General features: G+C 43.5%; 2 protein-coding genes across 7 annotated transcripts in view; one reads left to right on the forward strand and one right to left on the reverse strand.

Annotated features, from left to right (window-relative positions):
* Positions 1 to 3,701, reverse strand: part of SNX5 (sorting nexin 5) — a 27,510-nt gene extending 23,809 nt beyond the window's left edge. Inside the window, exons 1-2 of one of the 3 annotated variants that reach the window (XM_025398323.1) lie at positions 3,410 to 3,701; positions 3,104 to 3,186 (exon numbers count right to left, since the gene is read on the reverse strand). In XM_025398323.1, the coding sequence (XP_025254108.1) occupies positions 3,104 to 3,154 (51 nt within the window). In that variant the 5' untranslated portion in view covers positions 3,155 to 3,186; positions 3,410 to 3,701. Of the gene's footprint in view, positions 1 to 3,103; positions 3,222 to 3,260 lie in introns of all 3 variants that reach the window. The other 2 variants (XM_025398324.1, XM_025398325.1) reach the window with 2 other exon arrangements.
* MGME1 (mitochondrial genome maintenance exonuclease 1) lies at positions 3,601 to 25,888 on the forward strand. Of its 4 annotated transcripts, XM_025398326.1 has the most exons (6): positions 3,601 to 3,856; positions 4,520 to 5,097; positions 8,073 to 8,117; positions 11,061 to 11,280; positions 22,950 to 23,082; positions 24,714 to 25,888. In XM_025398326.1, the coding sequence occupies exons 2-6, from the start codon at positions 4,584 to 4,586 to the stop codon at positions 24,873 to 24,875; spliced, it is 1,074 nt and encodes a 357-aa protein (XP_025254111.1). In that variant the 5' UTR covers positions 3,601 to 3,856; positions 4,520 to 4,583; the 3' UTR covers positions 24,876 to 25,888. The 4 variants fall into 4 exon arrangements, with proteins under 4 accessions (XP_025254111.1, XP_025254112.1, XP_025254114.1 ...); XM_025398327.1 differs by lacking the exon at positions 8,073 to 8,117; XM_025398328.1 differs by lacking the exon at positions 8,073 to 8,117 and having other exon boundaries at positions 3,654 to 3,856; positions 4,520 to 4,857.
* Positions 25,889 to 26,459: the final 571 nt, after the last annotated feature.

Below are 26,459 nucleotides of genomic sequence, written 5' to 3' on the forward strand. Positions count from 1 at the left end.
AGAACGTTGCTTAACATCCTACAACAGAGGGCACTCCTCAACAAAAGTGATCAGGCCAAAATGTCAACACTGCTCCCCAGACTGAGAAACTGAATTTTAAACTAATCCTCTAGTTTAGATGATCACTAGGTCTCAACGATTGCGAGTTTACAGCTCAGAAACAATTCTACAAACTTAAAGCCTTGGCCAGGCACAATGGCTCATGCCTGTAATCCCAGCATGTTGAACTGGATGGTGAAACCCCATCTCTAGCAAAAAAAAAACAAAAAAACCCAAAAAAAACAAAACCTAGGCAGGCATGGTGGTGCATGCCTGTAGCCCCAGCTACTCAGGAGGCTGAGGTGGGGGCGATCACCTGAGCTCCCCAGGTCGAGGCTGCAGGGAGCTATGATCGTGCCACTGCACTCCCGCCTGGGTGACAGCCAGACCCTGTCTCGAAAAAAGCCTTTTGGCCATTTCTACCTATGGCCGAAATAATGTGAAAAGATAACGACCTTTTAGAGTATTCACAAATGGGGATCTTAAGACACCGAGTACAAGTTACTGAACTAGAACTAAGGCGTGGGCAGCTTGATATGTCATACTTCCTCAACTTAGAAAATAGTTGCAAGGGTAGCATAAAGCTTCAGTCCACAAAATTTGGTAAGTTTGGACTTGCTATGGTATTGGTCAAAGTTCAGGATTGTTCCTATACTAACGAACTGCACTCCATCCTAGCTAATGGAGAACAAAAATACCCCTAGAGCAGTTTCCATACCAGTTAAACATGAAACCAGAGCAGCAGTACTTAGTCTACAAACACTCTTGACTAGCTAAGAGGACAGATATTCACCAAAGTCCCTGTAACAAAGCAGTAAGTAAGTTAAGGCCAAGTTGTTACTGTCAAGGAAGGAGAACCCCCTAGTCAAATATAGCACTAGGCTGGGAAGGTTGAGTTCAAATACCAGCCTGGTCAACACGGTGAAACCCGGTCTCCACAAAAATACAAAAATTAGCCAGGCATGGTGGTGCGCGGACTGTAATCCCAGCTACTTGAGAGGCTGAGGCAGGAGAATCGCTTGAACCCAGAAGGCAGAGGTTGCAGTGAGCTGAGATCACGCCACTGCGCCTGAGGGAGACTCCGTCTCAAAAGGGGGAAAAAAAAATCAAAAAACAATCTTTCTCATTAGTAGAGGTCCAGTTAGGAACCAAATCAACCATGCATCTCTTCCCCTGAACTATTTCTGAGGAAGGCAAACCAAACACCCTCAGCTAAAGAATGTAACAAAATGCCAGAGTCTGGCTACCAGACGCCACTTGACACAATATTCCCTTTCAGTTTTGCTGAATTAGTCAAAATGGGTATTGGGCTAGAATTCAAAATCCTGAAGAATCAAGTATGTCCCCCTACCTTAGTTGGTCTTAACTCCATCCTCAGGGGAATTCCAAACCAAAGTAAATTATCAGGGGGGCATTTTTAAACATTTTAAGTAACACACAAAACATTTCAGTTGACTACTGAAATTGTATTATGGCAAGAAGTTGCCCAGGACTTGGTTTCCCATTATTTCATACTTGCCCCAAACTCCCTTTCAGTTAATAACACCGTAATACCATCTAGGCCAGACCACTGCAGGGTATCAGCATCAGCAGAGATCAGAACACAAAAATAAAGCCACGCGTCAGGGTAATTATTTAGTTTTATTGTCTCTTTATTCCTGTAATGTAAAAAGGAAAATAATGCCATATAACCCTCTTCACTACAGATACCAACAGTTTCTGGAGCCTCTAAAACAGGCAGGAAATGGACTTCATAACTATTCTCCAATTTTGATGGAGGATCAGGGTGATGGAAAAGTCATTTAAAAAACCAGGTGCAATATACTGTACTATCAGAGTGGGGTGAAGCAATTGAGTCCTTTTACCTAGCTGACTCTGAATCAAGACAGCTAAAATAATGTACCAGAAAGAAAGAAAAAAAACAAAATGCTACCAAAACCCCCATCCAGTATCTACCCTTTATGGAGAAAAGTACCTTTATAATGTTTTACAAAGAATCGTGGTCTCAAGTTTCTACCTTGTTTTAGTAAAAAAGAACTTTCAAAGAAAACACTCTTAAACAACCTCCTGTATACAAAGCTCTATTTCAATAATTAACTCAACAATGATACCCTTCTTGGAACAATCCAGCCGCTTTGAAACTACGGTATCTACTTACTAGATGAACACGTTTCTCTATGGAGGTGCCTTTAATTTCTCAAGAGATGTGTAAGTTAAGACGGCTCCAAGTTACACTTTAGAGAGCCTTGTATTTTTACAGGTTATTTTTCATCGGTCAGAAAAACTTATGTCGACGATACTGCACGAAAGGTTACTCACAAACCATGCATCGCAAAGCTAACGACGCAAATTTAAAGAACCAATGAAACAGTGGAGGCTCATCTCTGAATCTTTAATTGGCTATTGCAATCTCAATTTATTGCATTAATAATCTTTTAGACCTCAAGATACACGTGACCTAGGGACAGTTTACATTAATGGACAAGACTTAAAAATAGACACCAAGTTCAGCAAGTATTTGAGCACCTACTAAAAATTACACAACTCCCCACAACAACGCATTTTGCGTTTCTGAAGTTGTAGGAAGCATGTTCGGACACCTGATGGAATTTCCCAAGTTGTTTGGGCTCCCCCCACCAAAAAAAAGGCGGGGGGAGAAAAGGGGGGAGCATTTGGGGGGCAACGAACCAAACCGGTCTGTCTCATGTTAAGTCAATTTCACGTTCACCTACAGGTCACCACGAAGCCGAGAGAAGTTTTAAAATGAACATTCCGGGGTCTCCAGAGATCCTCTCTCCAAGTCCACTCGGCACCGGCGCCTGAGCCGGGGCTAAGGTCCCGCGTCTCCGGTTCTATCCTGAGAGAATCCGGGGACCCACTGGGATTCCCCAGGGCAGCCTTCAGAGAAGACGAGGAACAGGGGCTGCCCGGGCCTCACGGGTGCTTCCCGCGCTAGGGATGGCCACGAGCAGCCAGGGCCTACGGACGCGCAAGGCAAAGAATATAGCGACCCAGGAGCTCGCAGGGCCACCCGCCCAGGAGCCTGAGGTGGGGAGGACCTCACCTTGCTGCGGTCCTCCTCCTGCTGCTGCAGCAACTCGGGAACCGCGGCCATGGCGACGCGGGACTCGAGCAAGGGCCGCCTGACTGTGCGAGGAAAGAAGAGGCTGGGCCGCCGCCGCCTGGGCGCCTCTCGGGGGCGGCCACGGCCCCGCCTCCGCCGGCCTCCCTGCCCGACGGCAGCAGGAGGCCTCCGGACTCCGCCACCATCCCAGCTGCCCCGGGAGCAGGCGAGCAGGGCGCCACGTGCTCCCCCAGTTCCCGCTGCCGTCCATCTTGGAGCCGGGCAAAGACGCCACGCGGAGCCTACCCTTGCTACGCTCCACAAGGAGGCCGCCGACCGCAGAGCCGCGACGCGGACGCAAAGCCACGTACACTCTCCCAGCAAGATGCGTCTAGAGAAAGACCGTGTTTCGGTGCCGGGGGAATTTATTACTCAGCCCGAGTCCAAGATGGCGGCGAGCGCTGACGTCACCAGATATCGTGAGAGCAGAAGGGCGCGATTTAGAGGCTCCCGCGCTTCGGAGACGCCGGCCCTTCAGCTGCGAGGAAGTACTCGCTGCCTCTAGCTGGTGGCGCGTCGGCGGAGGCCGAAGAGAGCCGCGGGTGGGGCGTGAGCGCCGCGAGGCATTCTGGACCTACTTTGCCTTAGGCTGTGCCTACCTAATTCGAAACCAAAGCGCGGGACGGATGAAAGTACGGGTCGCGAGAGGTTGTTCGCTCCTTGAGAGTTAAGCGAAGTGTGGTGGCTCCCAAGGTACCGACACTGGCCGTAGGCTGGGCTTCTATTTAAGTCCTCTTTTCTCTAATCCAGACTCCTGCCCCAAGGGCCACCGCCGTCCTGGCCCTGCCAGGGGTCCGTGCCCACGGCGGAGAGGGAGGCGCCTTTTTGCGGTCACAATAATGGGACCTCAGCGCCGCCACCAGCTCTGACCGGCGAGCGACTGGACCCTCCAACCCGATTTCCACGTCTGTGCAACGGGTTCATTCTAGACCCACGGTAGAGGGTGTGAGGACCAAATGAGAAGTATCCATACAGAATACTTAGCAGAGAGCCTGGTGTCTAGGAATCAGTAATTGTCTGTCACCTAGGACTGTGTGGCCGCCATGGGACGGGCTCCATCTTTGTGATTTCGCGTGTCTCGCACACGCCTCCCTGCCTGGGCGTCCCATTCCTGCATATTAGAGACGGGGGACGTCTTGCCCCAAGCTGTCTGCTAATTCGCATTTAATATGTGCCAGTCCTTCGGGTATTGAGAGTCTTAATTTATTTATAAATTTTTTTTTGGAGGCAGGGTCTCGCTCTGTCGACTTTCTTAAGAAAGAGCTCTGTCCAATCATGTCGAAAAAGTTCACAATTTTGATGTGCAATGTTATTCTGATGCAGCTTTCGCTTTGATGGTTGTGTTCTCTCTAATAGGAATACAAACATAAAGGGCCTCGACCGTTGCAAATAGACTAGAGAAAAGTGAAAACAAATCTGAATGAAGATGAAGTTATTTCAGACCATTTGCAGGCAGCTCAGGAGTTCAAAGGGATTTTCTGTGGAATCAGCTGCCCTTGTGGCTTTCTCTACTTCCTCTTACTCTTGTGGCCGGAAGAAAAAAGTGAACCCATATGAAGAAGTGGACCAAGAAAAATACTCTAATTTAGTTCAGTCTGTCTTGTCATCCAGAGGCGTCGCCCACACCCCAGGATCGGTGGAGGAAGATGCTTTACTCTGTGGACCTGTGAGCAAGCATAAGCCGCCAAAGCAAGGTGAGGACCCACGAGTGCCACAAAACTGGTTTCCTATCTTCAATCCAGAGAGAAGTGATAAACCAAATGCAAGTGATCCTTCAGTTCCTTTGAAAATCCCCTTGCAAAGGAATGTGATACCAAGTGTGACCCGAGTGCTTCAGCAGACCATGACAAAACAACAGGTTTTCTGGTTGGAGAGGTGGAAACAGCGGATGATTCTGGAACTGGGAGAAGATGGCTTTAAAGAATATAATTCAAGTAATTATCTCAATTCTGGTTCTGTATGTTTGCTATGTTTTCTAGACTAGAGAGCAACGGTGTCAAAAGAATGAGGTTTTGTTTTGTTTTTTTGACTTAATAGCAAGGAACTCCCTTCAGATAGTAATTAACATTAAATAGCACTTTATGTGTATTAACTCACTTGATCCTCATGATAGTCCTGTGAAGTATAGATAATGTTACCTACATTTTACAGATGAAACTAAAATAGATCAAATAATTTGACTAAATAATACATAAAATTCATTTGTTTTATGAGCTACCAACAATATTAGAATTGCTTGTTTTCCTTGATTATGGAAAAAAGTCACCTGGTAACAGAATTCTAGTTGTTTGCTAGATATGCTGTTTAGAATCTAGTAAATACCCATTGCCCTACTTATTAGCGTCAACTGACTCGTAAATTTAAAGACCCTGAAGCAGACCAGAACACATGACCTATATTTAGACCTTGGTAAACTGAGATAATCAGAGGTTCTTCATAAGGATCTGAGAATAAATACACTTTAAACTTCAACTTCTAATTTACTAACTTGGACAAGTGAGGAGAATAGGTTCCTTAAACTTAATATTCCATTCAAAAACACCATTGGCATCGGTGAATTAGCTGGTCCCGTAAATTATATAGGGGTCTTTTGTTTTTTTTTTTTTTTTTTTTTTTTGAGACGGAGTCTCGCGCTGTCGCCCGGGCTGGAGTGCAGTGGCCGGATCTCAGCTCACTGCAAGCTCCGCCTCCCGGGTTTGCGCCATTCTCCTGCCTCAGCCTCCCGAGTAGCTGGGACTACAGGTGCCCGCCACCTCGCCCGGCTAGTTTTTTGTATTTTTTAGTAGAGACGGGGTTTCACTGTGTTAGCCAGGATGGTCTCGATCTCCTGACCTCATGATCCGCCCGTCTCGGCCTCCCAAAGTGCTGGGATTACAGGCTTGAGCCACCGCGCCCGGCCAATAGGGGTCTTTTGTTAAAGGAAAGTTTTACATCAATCATTCCTTTACCCAAGCTTCCCAAAGTGCAGTACATGTAGTCTTAGTGGTACACAAACTCTTTCATTTTTATTTTAAAAATAGTGTACTGACCTTTGGCTTAATAGAAGCCTGGGCTTCTATTTAAGTCGTCTTTTCCCTAATCCAGACTCTTAAAACTGTGTAACACATTAAACATGTCACACGTTCTAAAGAAAAAGACTAAGTATATACAAGTGGTACTGGATATAGCAGAAATGGTCAAGGCCTTAGCTCCTTATAACATTCCTCAGCTGTGTGGGGCAAGGATTATATATGCAAGAGCTAACTGCCTTCCTAAGATAGTTAATTAGTAGCAACCACCAAACTATTGTCTGCTTTCCAAACAAGCAACATAAAAATCTTTTAATGGCATCCTATAGTTTTGTATTTGTACCACTAAAATTTAGAATTGATAGTTTCCTCATGAGAAGTTATTTTCCTTAAACCAGGAATGTCACAGCTGAAATTACTGATAAGAAATGTATTATTAAAAGGCAGAAGAAACCTGCTGGAACACGTGGGACCCTAGGGCCTGTAGCTCTTGGCACGAAGTAAGGAAGTGCACCAGAGAGGAATTTCTGTTTGGAATGTGAATGAGCCCCAATAGCCCAGGCAGAGAGAAGACTGGTTGTATTTTTTCATAGAGTCAGCTTTGTTGATCTAGATTAGCACTCAGCTGTGTTTCTCAGTTAACTCAGTAGCAACCTTAAGAAATGAGCAGAATCGGCCGGGCGAGGTGGCTCAAGCCTGTAATCCCAGCACTTTGGGAGGCCGAGACGGGCAGATCACGAGGTCAGGAGATCGAGACCATCCTGGCTAACACGGTGAAACCCCGTCTCTACTAAAAAATACAAAAAACTAGCCAGGCGAGGTGGCGGGCGCCTGTAGTCCCAGCTACTCGGGAGGCTGAGGCAAGAGAATGGTGTAAACCCGGGAGGCGGAGCTTGCAGTGAGCTGAGATCTGGCCACTGCACTCCAGCCTGGGCAACAGAGCGAGACTCCGTCTCAAAAAAAAAAAAAAAAAAAAAATGAGCGGAATCGCTTCCCCTCACTGACCCGGCCTGGACTTGACCTACCGGACCCAAGTGATTCTCCCATCTCAGCCTGCTGAGTGCACAGGCGTGCACCACCATGCCTGGCTAATTTTTTTATTTTTTGTAGAGACGAGGGTCTCCCTATGTTGCCCAGGCTGGTCTCCAACTCCTGTCTTCAAACGGTGCTCCCACCTCGGCCTCCCAAAGTATTGGGATTACAGGTGTGACCCACTGCGCCCAGGCGGAATCACTCTTTTTAAGAAAATAAGTATTAGTAAGCAACGGGTTCTGAAATAAATAAGGGGACAATTAGTGTCATGGTAAATAAAAGAAAAAGGGCTCACTAAGTTGATTAGTGGGTCTGGAGGATATTGGATCCCAAACCCAAGAAGGTGGCACCCAAGAAGAATTACATTTTAAAAATTATGAAGATTTTTTTAATGAAAAATATTGGATCAATAAATTAATTTCTACCCAGTCTTCTGAAAGGTGAGAGCATAGAAATATGTGTCTGGCATTCTTCCAAATACTTGAGCAGTTTCCCAAGCGTCAGTTCACCTTTTGAAGACTGGCAGGGATGAGAAAGTCTGACTTACTCTGTTTTGTATTTTGTGTATAAATACACACAAAGGGCTGGGGTTTAGATTTTAATTTTTTTTTTTTTTTTGGCTGTGCTGATTTAATCCTGAAGTATTAGCCATCCTGCCAGTTCCATCATGAGAATACTGGAGATGCATGGAGGTTTTTTTAGTGCACTTCATATATGAGGACTTGAAAGCATTTCACTTTTACTACTTTGAGTGAATAAGCCGACTTGATGCTACATGCAGTAAATATTCTTGAATCATTTTTTATTTTTATAAATTGAATCATGTTGAATGTTCTGAGCCTTAGTGTCTGAAGGATCCTGTGATCTAGGTTTTCATGTTTGTGATCATGTGTATGTGAAGAACCTAGCCAGGGGTAAGTTTGCAGCGAGAAATGTACGGTCTATTGGCATGGCATTTGCTAAGTTTTTTCCTTCCTGTTTTTAACATGTTTGTCTCCTGCTTCATTAACCTAGTGTGTAGATGAATGCTACACTTCTTTTTCCTAGGCCTTAATTCCATCAGTCATAAATTTCTTGTAGGTCTTTCACATGTTAATAATTCCAACTGAACCAAGTAAATTTGGAGTAGAATAACTTAATTCCTAAGTTGAATTTCATTTAACTCTCCAAATAATTTTTCAGAAGGGATTCCATTTTTTGCTAATGATAGAATTGACATTTCCAGCCGGGCGTGGTGGCTCACGCCTGTAATCCTAACACTTTGGGAGGCTCAGGTGGGCAGATCACTTGAGGTCAGGAGTTTGAAACCAGCCTGGTCAACATGGCAAAACCCCATCTCAACTAAAACTACAAAAAAAGTAGCCGGGCGCAGTGGCGATCACTTGTAATCCCAGGTACTCGGGAGGCTGAGGCAGGAGAATCGCTTGAACCTGGGAGGTGGAGATTGCAGTGAATGGAGATCATACCACTGCACTCCAGCCTGGAAAAAAAAAAAAAAAAGAATTGACTTTTCCATCTTTGTAAAAAATAGTTGAAGGCCGAGTGCGGTGGCTCATGCCTGTAATCCCAGCACTTTGGGAGACCAAGGTGGGAGGATTGTTTGAGGCCAGGTGTTCCAGACCAGACTAGGCAACAGAGAGAGATTGCTTCTCTACAAAAGAAAATTTTTTTTTAATTAGCCAGGCGTGGTGGCACGTGCCTGTGCCAGGAGAATTGCTTAAGGCCAGGTGTTCGAGGTTACAGTGAGCTATGATGGAGTCAGTACACTCCAGCCTGGGTGACAAGTGAGACCGTCTCAAAAAAAAAAAAGGAACTTAACAAAATATAAAGTTGTTTTCCTCCTTTTCTGTGGGTCTGTCTGCAAGCATGTTCCAAGCACGTGTATTTCCTGCTCTGTTTCTCTGTGTATCTAATTGGTGATTTCCAAGATTGCCCTCTTTGCTGTACTGTGTGGTAGATTGGAAAGAACACAGATTCTGGTGCCAGGCTGCCTGTCCAGCTTTTTGCTTTGGGACAAATTAACAGCACTGCCTAGTGGGACAGGGCCTCATTCATTAAAAAGCGGGTAACTTACAATCCTTATTTTGCTGGGTTGTTGGGTTTGAAAATTAAATAATGTTTTGAAAGCTCCAAGGCCATTGCTTAGCATAACAGTCCCCCCTCTTTATTTCTCTCCTCTTACTAAGAAACAAGTAAATATATAATATTTCTTGCATTTGTTGAATCTCTTTTGTGTTCCTTTTTTTTTTTTTTTTTTTTTTTTTTTTTTGAGATAGAGTCTTGCTCTGTTACCCAGTCTGGAGTGCAGTGGCGCGATCTTGGCTCACTGCAGCCTCCGCCACCTGGGTTCAAGCAATTCTGCTGCCTCAGCCTCCAGAGTAGCTGGGATTACAGGCATGCGCCACCACACCTGGCTAATTTTTGTATTTTGAGTAGAGTCTGGGTTTTACCATGTTGGCCAGACTGGTCTTGAACTCCCGACCTCAGGTAATCCGCCTGCCTTGGCCGCCCAAAGTGCTGGGATTATAGGTGTGAACCACCATGCCCGGCCATGTTCCCTTTTTAAAAATGTGTGTAAGGAAGGGGCTTACTATGCAAGCACTTGGAGGCCAAGGAGCACTGAAAATGAGGAGAGAGTTCAAAAATCAAGTTAGATCCTGGGATACGCCAACAAATCCGGACACTATAGTTCTTTTAGAGAAACCTGGGGACGAAAAGTAAGGCTTTTGACCTCAGAAAATGAACATACGGGAAAAATAATGTGTCCTAATGAAATTTCTCCAGTATTCACATGTTATAAAATGTTAGGAAGAGGGAAAATGTATCCTCCTACAAGCCATAAATCAGAATTCTAATAATCTAAAGCTAATTAGAAAAATATTACATGTTAAATATTAAATATTAGAAAAAATATATGAGGGGAAAAAAATTCAGGACACAGCTGAATTTTTCAGGCTGTTCCAGCACTAAAAAAAAGTACAGGAGAAGAATGTCATGTATTTTCCTCTTCGTCCCCCTCCAGATTCCATAATATCGAATTCATTACTTTTCATTTGTGCATGCCTTATTTTCCATTCCTTATTTGTCACTAATCCTGTTAGTAAAAGGATTCCCCCACCTAAGTTCATAAGTAAGTTTTGGTCTAAAAAGAACTATAAACAGAAGCACCGTTCCTAGATTTCTAATTTTTTTTAATTTTGTCACAGCCAGTTAACTTATTAAATTGGATACTTAAACACATAGTACCATAAACTGGGTGTGGTCCTGTAGCCTCCAGATCTTCAGTTTTGACTTTGGCCCAATTCTCCTAGAAGAACTTAATTTTAATTCGTTTTATTGCCTAATAATCCTATTAATAATCCCATTGGTTTCAAAGTGTATTCTTAGGTTTCACAAGAGGCTGAAATTTGGTCTTAGGGGTTGTCAGTTAAAAATAACTAATGTAATTTTTGGCCGGGTGCAGTGGCTCATGCCTGTAATCCCAGCACTTTGGGAGGCCAGGGCGAGCGGATCATGAGGTCAGGAGGTCGAGACCAGCCTCACCAACATAATGAAACTCCGTCTCTACTAAAAATACAAAAATTAGCCAGGCATGGTGGTGGGTGCCTGTAATCCCAGTTACTCAGGAGGCTGAGGCAGGAGAATCCCTTGACCCCGGGAGGTGGAGGTTGCAGTGAGCCAACATCGTTCCACTGCACTCCAGCCTGGGTGACAGAGGGAGACTCCATCTAAAAAAATCGAAAAAGAAAAAAATGTAATTTTTAATTTTATGTTTCAGAGCCTTTTAGAGTACTAGTTTTTTAGTGTTAGCTTTGTTTGTGTTTTCTCCCTCCCCTTTCCCCTGATTTTCTTTTCAGACATCTTTTTACAAGGGAAACGGTTCCATGAAGCCTTGGAAAGCATACTTTCACCCCAGGAAACCTTAAAAGAGAGAGATGAAAATCTCCTGAAGTCTGGTTACATCGAAAGTGTCCAGCATATTCTGAAAGATGTCAGTGGAGTGCGAGCTCTTGAAAGTGCTGTTCAACATGAAACCTTAAACTATATAGGTCTGCTGGACTGTGTGGCTGAGTATCAGTAAGTATGAGATTGTTTCAATACAGCGTGGAGGTGAATTAATACAGGGTAGGGCAGATGGTGCCTGTCAAAAGGTGTGCCTGTAGGTACTGTAGCCTCTGTCTGTTCAATGTCCAAACCTTTGTGCTAGGTAAAAGAATTGGGTGGGGCAGGTTTGAGAACAGGTACAAGGAGAAGAGCCATGTAACCTTTGTCATCCAGTACTCCAAAATCAAACTATTTGTTGGAGAAAGGTATACTCTTTGTTTTGTTTGAGATGGAGTGTCACTCTGTCACCCAGGCTGGAGTGCAGTGGCACAATCTCGGCTCACTGCAACCTCTGCCTCCCAGGTTCAAGCGGTTCTCCTGCCTCAGCCTCCTGAGTAGCTGGGACTACAGGCATGCACCACCACACCTGGCTGATTTTTGTATTTTTAGTAGAGACGAGGTTTCACCGTGTTAGCCAGGCTGGTCTCGAACTCCCAACCTCAAGTGATCCACCCACCTTGGTTTTCCAAAGTGCTGGGATTACAGGAGTGAGCCACTGTGCCCGGCCAAGATTTTTCAATATCCCTAACATGACCTATTTGCCAGCCTGTCCTTCCCCTCCCCCAAACCGAGGTACCTGCCATAAGATGCGATTTCATTCCTGCGTTTTCTTTCCTGTTTTCCTAAAGATCGCACCATGATCTGTTGGTTCTGAAAATCAACTCTCTTCCTGGCTTCCAGGCAGTGCTTGACATGAATCAGAGCTCTGAACTTACTAAATCTTCTTGTAGTTTTGTTGTTTTTGTTTGTTTGTTTTGAGACAGAGTTTTGCTCTTGTTTGCCAGGCTGGAGTGCAATGGTGTGATCTTAGCTCACTGCAACCTCCGCCTCCTGGGTTCAAGCTATTATCTTGCCTCAGCCTCCCAAGTAGCTGGGATTACAGGCCTGTGCCACCACACATGGCTAATTTTGTATTTTTAGTAGAGATGGAGTTTCTCCATGTTGGGCAGGTTGGTCTCGAACTCCTGACCTCAGGTGATCCGCCTGCCTCGGCCTCCCAAAGTGCTAGGATTACAGGCATGAGCCACCATGCCCGGTCCCCGTGGTTTTTATATCGTAGCTGTCTTAGCTGTCTTACTGTTTTACTCAGGTACTTCAGAGTCCAAGTGTTAAAGGAAAGGGGTCCTGATCCAGACCCCGAGAGGGTTCTTAGATCTTGGGCAAGAAAGAATTTAGGGTGAGGCCAGGCATAGTGGCTCATGCCTGTAATCTCAGCACTTTGGGAGGCCGAGGTGGGCGGATCACCTGAGGTCAGGAGTTTGAGACCAACCTGGCCAACATAGCAAAACCCCATCTCCACTAAAAATATAAAACTTAGCCAGGCACAGTGGTGTGTGCCTGTAGTCCCAGCTACTCGGGAGGCTAAGGTAGGAGAATCACTTTAACCCGGGAGGCAGAGGTTGCAGTGAACCGAGATGGCACCACTGTACTCCAGCCTGGGCAACAGGCAAGACTCTGTCTCAAAAAAAAAAAAAAAAAAAAAAGAAAGAAGAAAAAGCATTCAGGATGAGTCTGCAGTGCAAAGTAAAAGCAGGTTTATTAATAAAGTAAAGTAGTGAAAGTATAACTACTCCATAGACAGAGCAGGGCATTCCTGAAAGTAAGAGGAGGAACACTTCCACCCTAAGTACAATGCTCATACATATAACATAAAAAAAGATCTTGGGGAGATGTGCTCTACTGCAAGGGTTTATGATAAAGGATTAATTTTCTTAATTACTATATTTTGCAAGAATCAATATTATCTTTAAAGCAAAATTAGGAATGCCTTTGTTCTCCAGATACCAGGGTATCTGGATACTCCCAAGCCTGGGTCTGTTTAGTAAACATTATTAATTTGTTCCCTTAATCTTAAGCATCTAGAGGCTAGGAATGCCTGACTTTTTGGGAATGCAGCCCAGCAAGTCCCAGCCTCATTTTCCTAGCCCTCACTCAAGATGGAGGTACTCTAGTTCGAACGCCTCTGACACCAAGGTGGCTACAACCTGCAGGTACCCCTACTCCAAATAAGGCAAGGGAGCACTAAGAACAAGATAGAAAAATCTGTTCATGTAAACCTTGAAGCTCTAGTTAAAATTTAAGTTTAAAAACTTGTCCAATCCACAGCCCAACACAAATTCGTAAACTTTCTTAAAACATTATGAGTTTTTTTTTTTTTTTTTTTTTTGGTTATTTATTTACAGTTCATCAGCTATTGTGTGGCCCAAGACAATTCTTCCAATGTGGGCCAGGAAGCCAAAAGAGTGGACACCCTTGATAGTCTGAAAACTGTTTAGACCACCTAATGTTTTTATTTTTTATTTATTTATTTATTTTTGAGACAGAGTTTCACTCTTGTTGCCCAGGCTGGAGTGCAATGGCACGATCTCGGCTCACTGCAACCTCCGCCTCCTGGGTTCAAGCGATTTTCCTACCTCAGCCTCCTGAGTAGCTGGGATTACAGGTGCACGCCACCACACCTGGCTAATTTTTGTGTTATTAGTAGAGATGGGTTTTCATCATGTTGGCCAGGCTGGTCTTGAACTCTTGACCTCAGATGATCCACCCACCTCAGCCTCCCAAAGTGCTGGGATTATAGGCGTGAGCCACTGCGCCTGGCCTAGACCACCTATAGCACAACTGCGTCATATCTGAGAAGAGCCCTGTGTACCAAGAGATTTAATTGACTATTTTTGGCTGCCCTTTAGATAAACTAAGGAAGCCATACAGTCACCTCCACCCAAGGCCTACAAGAAGTTCCTGACACCCAATGCTTATCATAGAGATGATAAAATATGTCCATAGCACTGTTTGTTTTTTGCTTTTTAAGTCAGCTTCAATATTGGTAATATGAACATTTTTGAAACTAAGGTTTTTTGTTGTTGTTTTTTGTTTTGTTTTGTTTTTGAGACAGAGTCTTGCTCTGTCACCCAGGCTGGAGTGTAGTGGTGCAATCTCAGTTCACTGCAACCTCCGCCTCCTGGGTTCAAGCAGTTCCCCTGTGTCAGCCTCCCCAGGTGGCTGGGACTACAAGCACCCACCACCACGCCTGGCTAATTTTTTTGTGTTTTTAGTAGAGATGGGGTTTCGACATGTTGGCCAGGCTGGTCTCAAACTCTGGGCCTTGAGTGATCCACCCGCCTCTGCCTCCCAAAGTGCTGGGATTACAAGTTTGAGCCACTTCACCTGGCCTAGAATTTTTTTTTTTAAAGACAGGATTTTGCTCAGCTGTCCAGGCCGGAGTGCAGTGGTGTGATCTTGGCTCACTGCAACATCCATCTGCCAGGCCCAAGCGATCCTCCCACCTTAGCCTCCTGAGTAGTTGGGACCACAGGTGTGAACAACCACGCCCAGCTAATTTTTTTGTATGTTTTGTAGAGATGGGGTTTTGCCATGTTGCTCAGGCTGGTCTAGAATTTCTGAACTCAAGCAAGCCGCCTGTCTCCGTCTTCCAAAGTGCTGGGATTTACAGGTGTGATTCACCGCGCCCAGATAAGAATTTTTTATTTTATTTTATTTTATTTTTTTGAGACAGGGTCTCACTCTGTCACCCGTGCTGGAGTGCAGTGATGCATTCAGGGCTCACTGCAGCCTCTAACTCCCCAGGCTGAGGCTGTCCTTCCACCTCAGCTTCCCAAGTAGCTGGGACTACAGGGATGCACCCCCACACCGAGCTACTTTTTCTATTTTTTGTAGATGTGGGGTCTCACCATTTTGCTCAGGCTGGTCTTGAACTCCTGGGCTCAACTGATCTGCTGCCTCAGCCTCTCAAAGTGTTGGGATTACAAACGTGAGCCACCACGCCTGCCCGGTTTTGTTTGGTTTTGAGAAGGAGTTTTGCTGTTGTCGCCCACGCTGGAGTACAGTGGCGAGATCTTGGCTCACTACAACCTCTGCTTCCTGGGTTCAAGTGATTCTCCTGCCTCAGCCTCCCTAGTAGATGGGATTATAGGCGCCTGCTGTCATACCCAGCTCTTTTTTGTGTTTTTCATAGAGATGGGGTTTTACCATGTTGACCAGGCTGGTCTTGAGCTCCTGACCTCAGGTGATCTGCCTGCCTCGGCCTCCCAAAGTGCTGGGATTATAGGTATGAGCCACTGTACCCAGCCCTGCTGAATTTTTAATGAGTAATATGCTATCAAGAGTAACTCCCTACACCCACTCTGTATTAAACCTCTGTTTAAAAAGTTCCTGTGTTCCTGAGATATTTTATAATCATCTGTACAATCATTTGTCTCCACACTCATTTTTTAACACAACATGCTATACCCTGCTTTTTCCACTTAAAAAATTATTTTTTAAAAATCTTAGAGATCTTTTCTTATAGATCTGTAACATTCTTTTCTCATATAATAATTTTCTACCACCCACAATTAACAGTTAACACTGTTGCATTTGCTTACAACTTTTTTTTTTCCTATCCCTGGGAGATCTTTTTTTTAAAGAAATATAGCATTACAGATTAACCCCAAATTCTGTTGAACTACCCATGGCCAAAGGTGATTGCCATTTTAAATTTGGCACTATCTTCTGGTTTACCTCCTACGCTCTTTTTTGGTGTTTTTCTTTTTTTAATGACCAATGATCCGTGACATAGCATCAGGAGAACCTAAGAATATGTGCCTTCTATACTCTTAGCACACAATGCTATGTATAATACCCATGCATAGGCAGCCCTTATGTATGATTTCTTGCAGAACTGTGAGAGTCACAATATACAGACATCTCTAGATACACAGTATCACAAAGCTAGTAAGATATTGGGCTCAGGAGCCAGCTGCTTGAGTTTGGATTCTGGCTTGGCTTTTCATCTCAACCTTAGATTAGTTACTTAGTCGCTCTCTGTATGAATTTTTTCATCTTTAAGATAAGACAAATGGTAGTACCTACCTCATAGGGTTGTTATAAAGATAAAATGAGATATTCCCTGAACAGTGCTTAATGCATACTATATATTCAGTAGATGTTGGCATTATTATTTTGATCTACTTCTTTTTTCTTTTTTTAATTTTTTATGGAAATAAGTCTTGCTGAGTTGCCCAGACTAATCTAGAACTGGGAAGGAAGTGTGATCCTCCCACCTCAGCCTCCCAAAGTGCTGGGATTACAGGCGTGAACCACCTTGCCCAATCTACTACTCTGTGTGTGTGTGTGTGTGTGTGTGTGTGTGTGTCAGAGTCTTGCTCGCCCAGGCTGGAGTGCAGTGGCACAATCTGGACTCACTATAACCTCTGCTTCCTGGGTTCCAGCAGTTCTCCTGCCTCGGCCTCCTGAGTAGCTGGGATTACAGGTGCCCGGCTAATTTTTTTTGCCTTTTTAATAGAGGTGGGGTTTTGCCATGTTGGCCAGGCTGGTTTTGAACTCCTGACCTCAGGTGATTCACCCATCTCAGCCTCCCAAAGGGCTGGGATTACAGACTTGAGCCACCACACCTGGCCCTACTTCTCTCTTAACTCGTGTTTTATATACTTTTGTATGAATGAGCCTTATCCATTTCCCTATTGGGAGCATTCCGGTTATTTCGAGTCTTCCATAATTACAAACAGTGCTGCAGCGAATGTGCCTCTCTGTATATTACAGAACTGTTCTAGGCAGATGCACAGATTCATTTGTTTGTTTTGTTTGTTTTTTTTCTTGAGATGGAGTTTCGCCCTTGTTGCCCATGCTGGAGTGTAATGGTGCGGGCCACTGCAACTTTCACCTCCTGGGTTCAAGCGATCCTCCTGCCTTGTACTCCTAAGTAGCTGGGATTACAGGCATGCGCCACCATGCCCAGCTAATTTTTTATTTTTAGTGGAGACAGGGTTTCACCACGTTGGCCAGACTGGTCTCGAACTCCTGACCTCAGGTGATCCACCCACCTCAGCCTCCCAAAGTGCTGGGATTACAGGTGTGAGCCCCCACACCTGGCCTGTTTGTTTTAGACGGGTGATACATGCAGTTACAATACATTTAGTTGGTCTGAAGTAGACCTGGACATGACTACTTCTTAAATCTCCCAGGCACTTGTCACTTCACTTGTACCCAGGATATCAAGCCATTGCTATCCTATACTTTCTTTAGGAAAGTTGCTGGGTCAAGGGTATGCATTTTAAATTACCAAGAATGTGAGTGAATACATTTAACAATACAGTGTTAGTAATTTCGATAACATTGTGTTTTTAATTTGCATTTTACATAATTGAGACTGAGCATCTTTTCATTTAAGAGCTATTTGTGAACTGTTAACTGCGCTTTCAATTTGGGTTTATGCTATGATGTTAAAAAATGTTTTTGACAAATAATAATTGTATATATTTGTGGGCTACAATATATTTTGATATATGTATACCTAATGGAAAGATTAAATAAGCTAATTATCATATCCATCACTTCACCTGTTTATCATTTTTTGGTGGTGAGAACCTTTAAAATCTACTCTTTTAGCAACTTTTAAATATACAATATGTTATTAACTGTGGTCACCATGCTGTGCAACAGATCACTAAAATTTATTCTTCTAACCTAACTGAAACCTCATACCCGTGGATCAGCATCTTCCCTTTCCCCTTCCCCACTCCCCATCCCTATCCTGTTTTAATCACCATTCTACTCTCTCTATTTCCGAGTTTGACTTTTTTAGATTCCACATATAAATGAAATCATGCAGTATTTGTTTTTTTGTGCCTGGCTTATTTCACTCAGCAAAATGTTCACCATGTTCACCCATGTCACAAATGACAGAATTTCCTTCTTTTTAAAGGCTGTGTAGTATTCCAGTGCATGTGTGTGTAAAGAAAATGTGGAGAGAGATACATATATTTGAATGTGTGTGTGTATATATATACACATCTCCACATTTTCTTGATCCATTTATCCATAGATGGACACTTAGGTTGTTTCCACATCTTGGCGGTTGTGAATAATGCTGCAGTGAACCTGGGATTGCAGGTGTCTCTTCAACATACTGATTTTAATTCCTTTGACTACATACCCAAAAGTAGGATTCCTGGATCATACAGTCGTTCTGGTTTTAGTTTTTAGATGTTTTAGTTTTCTGAGGAACCTCCATGATGTTTTCTCAAATGGCTATACTAATTTACATGCCCACCAATAGTTTACCAGGGTTCTCTTTTCTGCAGTCCTCACCAGCACTTCCCTTTTGTCTTTTTGATAATAGCCATTCTAATAGGCATGAGATAATAATAGCTCAGTGTAATTTTGATTTACGTTTCACTAATGATTAGAGAGTTTGAGCTTTTTTTCATGTATCTGTTGGCCATTCATGTCTTCTTTTAAGAAATACTCATTGAGCTCCTTTGCCCATTTTTTAATCAAGTTACTTGTTTTGTTAGTGTTTAGTTGTTTGAGTTCCTTATGTATTTTGGATGTTATCCCCTTATCAGATATGTGGTTTGCAAATATTTTCTCCCATCCCAGTGAGTTGTATCTTCACTCTGTTAATTGTTTCCTTTGTTATGCAGAAGTTTTTTAATTGGATGCATTTGTCTGGTTTTGCTTTTGTTACCTGTGCTTTTGGGCTTCTGTCCGAGAAATCATGGCTCAGATCAGTGTCGGGGAGCTTTTCTCCTGTTTTTTTCTAGCAGTTTTACAGTTTCAGGTCTTAAATTTTAAGTTGATTTTTGTATGTGGTATGAGATAGGGTACAATTTCATTCTTATGCAAGTTGATACCCAGTTTTCCTAACACAATTGGCAAGGCATTCCCCATCGTTTGTTCTTGGTATCTTTATTGAAAATCGATTGACTGTAAGTTCATGGTTTTATTTCTGGGCTATCTGTCCTGTTCCATTGGTTTAAGGTGTCTGTTTTTATGCCATTATCATGCTGTTGTTTGATTACAACAGCTTTACCTTATACAGCCATGTTCCATATAACAATATCTCAGTCAACAACAGACTGCATGTAAACAGTGGTCCCATAAGATTATAATGGAGCTGAAAAACTCCTATCATCTACTGATGTTATGTTCTAGTGCAGCATACTACTCGTGTTCATGGTTATGCTGGTGTAAACAAACCGACTATTCAGTCATATCAAAACAGCACATACCATTATGTACACTACAGTATATATTTGATAATGGTAATAAACAACTATTACTGGCTTATGTATTTACTATGATTCTGACCCTGTATAGGCCTAGGCTAACGTGTATGTTTGTGTCTTAGTTTTTAACAAAGGTTTAAAAAGTAAAAAATAATTTTAATAATAGAAAAAGCATGTAGAATAAAGATATAAAGAAAGAGGCTGGGGCATGGTGGCTCTCACCTGTAATCCCAGCACTTTGGGAAACCAAGACAGGTGGACCACTTGAGGTCAGGAGTTCGAGAACAGCTGAGGCAACATGGTGAAACTCCATCTTTGCTAAAAATGCAAAAAATTACCCAGGCGTGGTGGCACATGCCTGTAATCCCAGCTAGTCAGGAGGCTGAGGTAGGAAGATTGCTTGAACCCAAGAAGGGGGGGTTGCAGTGAGCCAAGGTTGCGCCCCTGCACTCTAGCCTGGGTGACAGAGCAAGACTTTGTCTCAAAAAAAAAAGAAAAGGAAAATATTTCTGTATAGTTGTACGATGTGTTTGTTTTAAGATAAGTATTATTACAAGCGTCAATAAATTAAATAAGTGACCGGGCGTGGTGGCTCATGCCTGTAATCCCAGCACTTTGGGAGGCCGAGGTGGGTGGATCACCTGAGGTCAGGGGTTTGAAACCAGCCTGGCCAACATGGCGAAACCCCATCTCTGCTAAAAATACAAAATTAGCCAGGCGTGGTGGTGCATGCCTGTAATCCCAGCTGTTTGGGAAGCTGAGGCAGGAGAATCGCTTAAACCTGGGAGGCGGAGGTTGCAGTGAGCCAAAATCACACCGTCGCACTCCAGCCTGGGCAACAAGAGCAAAACGCCATTTCAAAAAATTAATTAAAGAAGTTTATACAGTAAAAAAGTTACAGTAAGCTAAAGTTAATGTATTATTGAAGAAAGAAAAATGTTTTTTATAAATTTAGTGTAGCATAAGTGTACAGTGTTTATAAAGTCTACGGTAGTATACAGTAATGTCCCACCTAGGCCCTCACATGCAGTCACCACTCACTCACTCACGCACTCACTCAATCACCCAGAGCAACTTCTAGTCCTACAGGCTGCATTCATGGTAGGTGCCCTATACAAGTGTACCATTTTTTATCTTTTATACCATATTTTTGCTGTACCTTTTCTATGTTTAGATGTGTTTAGATGCACTAATGCTTACCATTGTGTTACATATGCCAGCAGTATTCAGTACGGTAACATGCTGTACAGGTTTGTAGCCGAGGAGCAAAGGTCTGGGTGTGTAGTAGGCAATCCTCCGTAGGTTTGTGTAACATACTGCGTTTGCACAATGACAAAATTGCCTAACCACGCATTTCTCAGGACATATCCCCGTCATTAAGCTACATGTGACTGTACTTTGAAATCAGGGAATGTGATGCCTCTGACTTTGTTCTTTTTACTCAAGATTGCTTTGGCTCTTCGGAGTCTTCTGTGGTTCCATGTGAATTTTAGGAATTTTTTTTTTTTCTATTTCTGTGAAAAATGATGTTGGAATTTTTTTTTTTTTTCTTTTTGAGATGGAGTTTCACCCTTGTCGCTCAGGCTGCAGTGCAATGGTGCAGTCTCAGCTCACTGCAACCTCCACCTCCCAGGTTCAAGCAGTTCTCCTGCCTCAGCCTCCCGAATAGCTGGGATTACAGGTGTACACCACCACGCCTGGCTAATTTTTGTATTTTTAGTAGAGACGGGGTTTCACCATGTTGGCCAGACTAGTCTAGAACTCCTGACCTCGGGTGATCTGCCCACCTTGGCCTCCCAAAGTGCTGGAATTACAGGTGTAAACCACCATGCTTGGCAGAATTTATTTATTTATTTGTTTGTTTATTTTTATTTTATTTTATTTTTTGAGACAGGGTCTGGCTTTGTTACCCAGGCTGTTGTACAGTGGTGCAATCTCGGCTCACTGCAAACTCCACCTCACAGGCTCAGCCTCCTGAGTATCCAGGACAGCAGGCTCCAGCCACAACACCTGGCTGATTTTTTGGTATTTTTCGTAGAGACAGGGTTTCACCATGTTGCCCAGGCTGGTCTCGGGCTCCTGAGCTCAAGCAATCCGCCTGCTTCGGCCACCCAAAGTGTTGGGGATTACAGGTGTGAGCTACCACACCTGGCCTGCCATTGCAGTTTTGATAAAGATTGCATTGAACCTATAGATTGCTTTGGATAGTATGGACATTTTAACAATATTAATTCTTCCAGTCCATAAACAGAGGATATCTTACCATTTATTTGTATCATTTTCGGTTTCTTTGATCAATATTTTATAGTTTTCAGAATGCTATTAGGGTGTTTTGTTTTGTTTTGTTTTTTCATTTATTAAGTTCTACAATTACAGTACATTGCTACAAACAGTGGTCTGTGGCAGAAATATAGCATGGTGGCTCACACCTGTAATCCCAGCAGTTTGGGAGGCCAAGGTGGGTGGATCACTTGAGGTCAGGAGTTGAAACCAGCCCGGACAACATGACGAAACCCCATCTCTACTAAAAATACAAAAATTAGCTGGGCGAGGTGGCACACACATGTAATGCCAGCTACTCAGAAGGCTGAGGCAGAAGAATCGCTTGAACCCAGGAGGCAGAGGTTGCAGTAAGCCGAGATTATGCCACTGCACTCCAGCCTGGGCGACAGAGTGAGACTCCATCTAAAAAAAAAAAAAAAAAAAAGAACCAGGAATGTCAGCCTTCTAGAATTACTGGGGCCCTTTCCTCAATTACATAGATTGTCAAACTTGGCAGTATTACAAAACCATTATAAAGACAATAAAATTATCTGTAAGCCTGCACTGTCCAGTAGAGTAGCCACTAACCCTATAGCTATTGAGCATTTGAATGTGGTCAGGCCAAACTAAGGTGTGCTGTGACAGTATACAAACTAGATTTCAATGACTCTGTACACAAAAGAATGTAAAATATCCCATTAATCATTTGTTGATTACATGTTGAAATGATATTTTGGATATGTTGGGTAAGTAAAATATTAAAATTTCAGCTGCATATTTTTTTTTTTTCCGACGTGGCTACTAGAAAGTTTAAAATGACACACGACTCACATTTTATTTATTTTAGCCAGTGCTGCTCTAGACTGAGTTTGCATGAGGTGTAACTCTGTCTAGAGCTATAGTGACATGTAAGTAATGTATATGCTTTGTACAAAATCTTCCTATAAACTGCTGATTTTGAAATTGAAGTCATGAAAGACAGATTGAACCGATAGAGTCCTTTGAGAGTCACCAGTTATTGGCAAGTATAAACCCCACCAGGATAGGGGATGGAGGGAGAAATCCACTGGTGATTTGATGCAAAAAAAAAAAAAAGAAAGAAAAAGTGGTGGCGTGCGCTTATAGTCCCAGCTACTTGGGAGGCTGAGGTGGGAGGATCACTTGAGCCCAGGAGTATGAGTCTAGCCTGGGCAACATATGAAACCCCATCTCTTTTTTAAAAAAGGAAAAAAATGGTGAATAGGAGCCATGGTCATTGGGTGACAACAAACTATACGTAAGAGGAGGGTTAACCTAGTAGAGATTTTCAGTGTGATCTATTACTTACAAAGTCTTCCTGTGGTTTCTCTTTAGGGGCAAGCTGTGTGTGATTGATTGGAAGACATCAGAGAAACCAAAGCCTTTTATTCAAAGTACATTTGACAACCCACTGCAAGTTGTGGCATACATGGGTGCCATGAACCATGACACCAATTACAGCTTTCAGGTCAGGACACCGAGCCTCTACTTAAAGCTTTGCTCAGTGCTTACTTAAAACTGTGACTCCAGGCCGGGCACGGTGGCTCTGTAATCCCAGCAGTTTGGGAGGCCAAGGCAGGTGGATCACTTGAGGTCAGGAGTTCGAGACCAGCCTGGCCAATATGGTGAAACCCCCGTCTCTACCAAAAATACAAAAACTAGCTGGGCATGATGGCTCATGCCTGTAATCCCAGCTACTCTGGTAGCTGAGGCAGGAGAATTGCTTGAACCCGGGAGGTGAGGTTGCAGTGAGCCAAGATTGCGCCACTGCACTCCAGCCTTAGCAAGAGAATGAGACTCTATCTCAAATCCGTCTCAAAAAAAAAAACTTCTTGGTCAGAGGGGTAGGAGGAGAAAAACTGTAAAAAAAAAAAAAAAAAAGTTAAAAAATAGAACTCCTTGAGGTTTTCACTCTTTTTTTTTTTTAATCTCTTTTTATCCCACCATTTAATCTCTTCCTTGTTCCTCTCCCACTTAAAAAAGCACTTTTTGGCTGGGCACAGTGGCTCACACACTTTGGGAGGCCGAGGCAGGCAGATTGCTTGAGCTCAGGAGTTCAAGTCCAGCCTGGGCAACATAGTGAAACCCCATATCTACAAAAGAATACAAAAATTAGCTGGACGTGGTGGCGCACACCTATGGTGCCAGCTACTTGGGAGGCTGAGGTGGGAGGATTGCTTGAGCCCAGGAAGTAGAGGTTCCAGTGAACTGAGATCATACCACTGCACTCCAGCCTGGCCAACAGAGTAAAACCCTGTCTCAAAAATAAATAAATAGGCCGGGTGTGGTGGCTCAAGCCTATAATCCCGGCACTTTGGGAGGCCGAGGTGGGCAGATCACCTGAGGTCAGGAGTTCAACACCAGCCTGGCTGACATGGCGACACCTTTTCCCTACTAAAAATACAAAAATTAGCTGGGCGTGATGGTGTGTGTCTCTAGTCCCAGCTACTTGGGAGGCTGAGGCAGGAGAATTGCTTGAACCCAGGAGGCGGAGGTTGCGGTGAGCCAAGGTTGTGCCACTGCACTCTAGCCTGGGCAACAGAGCAAGACTGTCTCTAAATAAATAAACAGCACTTTTTGGCTGGGTGTGGTGACTCATGCCTGTAATCCCAGCACTTTGAAGGAGGCCGAGGTGGGCAGATTGCTTGAGCCCAGGAGTTCAAGACCAGCCTGGGCAACGTGACAAAACCCCATCACTACTAAAAACAAGAAAAATCAGCCTTAAATGATGCCTGCCTCAGCTCCGAGAGTGCGGTGAGCCAAGATTATGCCACTGCACTCCACCCTGGATGATGGGAGTGGGATCTTGTCTCAAAGAAGGAAAAAAACAGCACTTTTCCACCCTCTTGGGCTTTTTTTTTTTTTTTTTTTTTTTTTTTAAGTGGCTCTGTAATGATCACAGTCCAGTCTTTAATGTTTTATCTGTCATCTTTTTGTTCTTGTGTCCTGGTGCAGCCTTTGATCAACCCACTTTAGAAACTGAGTTAGGAGATATCCTGTAGATTGTTTTATACTGAGTTTGCCCTGGAGTAAGAAGGAAATGAACCTAAACTCTGGACTACTGTAGTGAAACCAGAATTGCCCTGTGTTTCTTCCTAGGTTCAGTGTGGCTTAATTGTGGTGGCCTACAAAGACGGATCACCTGCCCACCCACATTTCATGGATGCAGAGCTCTGTTCCCAGTACTGGGCCAAGTGGCTTCTTCGACTAGAAGAATATACGGAAAAGAAAAAGAACCAGAATATTCAGAAACCAGAATAGGGAACAGGACGCTATTTGGGAACATTCAGCACCTTCTCACAGTTTGGGAACATATATTGCTGTTTATTCCAGTGTAAAAATGAGGTGCCACTGGATCTGAGTGCTACATGAACACAAGTAGAAATATTAATGTGTTGAAATGTGTTGTTACCAGAAAGACTGAAAAGCCCCAAAGTCTAGATGTAGAGAGCTAGGCTTCGGCATGCGAAATCCCAGCTCTGCTACCTCTTATTTACCTGAAAGCAGGACACGCAGGATGGGCAGTCACGCTGGTGACTCTTGGACTCCCTTGAGGGACCTTTTTTTGCGGGGGAATCCCAGGCAGGATGCCCAGTCTTTGAGCTGAGATTGGAAGGCAGTGAGGCTGAGGGTGCCAAGATTTCCCCAGGGTTCACCCAGAGGGGAAGGGGCTATACACCCCCAGCTGTGTGCAGGGAGGACACATCAGCCCACTACCGCTGCCAACACCAATGCCTAAAACTTGTTTCATACATTGGGGTTTTCTATATATTTCAGTTGGGAAAAGCTTACATTTAACCTTTTAAAAAAATAAATACGTGATTAGCCTCAACTAAACATTGCCAACTATAAAGACAGAGTATATTCACTATGTCGCTGGCAATATGCTGTTGCATAACACCAAATAACCCCCAGAAGTAGTCAGAGGTCAGTTTGAACATCACAATTGTAAGTGTTTTAGTAGCTATTTCTGGCGTGAGTCAAGGGATCACGTAGATAGAGTCAATTATTGTTTGTGGAGTTTTTCAGCTATAGGGGAGGGGAACTATTAAAATCCATTTGTTTCTATTCAGTAGGTAATAAAAATTATTAGTTGTCACTGGGTTTGGGAAACTTAAATGCCCATTACAGCCCTGGGGAAGGGTTTTCTGTCTTATGGAGTGAGTCTGTTAGCATTTAAGTTATAGTTGCTGCCTTAAAATAGTAGCCTGCTACAATGACTTCTTTGGGTAGCCATTTTCGTAAGAAATAAAATACAAGATATGAGTAATGAAGCTTTGGTTTTGTTTACTTTGTGTGTTTATAGGATAATCTTATAAACCTGGAAATCATTTGCACTCTGTTTATAATTCAGAGGTTTACCACCAGCCCAATAACTTGGTGAGAGTTCTATGTAAGTGCATAAAAGAAAGCGTCCTCACTAAGCCCTCAGCCATGGTCACCTGGCAAGGAAAGCAAGATTCGGGTAGGAGACAGGAGGATCAAGGGGGACCGGGGACCTTTGTATTATCTCTATACACTTCTGCATTCATGTGGGTTTTTCTCAAGCTGCAGATACATATTTCTGTAGCCTGTAATTTCCAGTCAAAAATGAAGTGAGGTAATTAAAAGTTGTACTAGCAGAGTTTGCCACTCTGCTCTAATAAGCCTCAACCTAGAATTTAGGAGGCTAGACCTAGCAAAATTTCTTTTTCTTTTCTTTTCATTTCTTTCTTTTTTTTTTTTTTTTTTTTCTGAGACAGTCTGGCTCTGTCAGCCAGGCTGGATGCAGTGGGCTCACTGCAGCCTCCACCTCCCAGGCTCAATCAGTTCTCCTGCCTCAGCTTCCCAAGTAGCTGGGATTAC

This window comes from Theropithecus gelada, chromosome 10, assembly GCF_003255815.1.
Source record: "Theropithecus gelada isolate Dixy chromosome 10, Tgel_1.0, whole genome shotgun sequence".
In the NCBI taxonomy this organism is placed as follows: domain Eukaryota; kingdom Metazoa; phylum Chordata; class Mammalia; order Primates; family Cercopithecidae; genus Theropithecus; species Theropithecus gelada.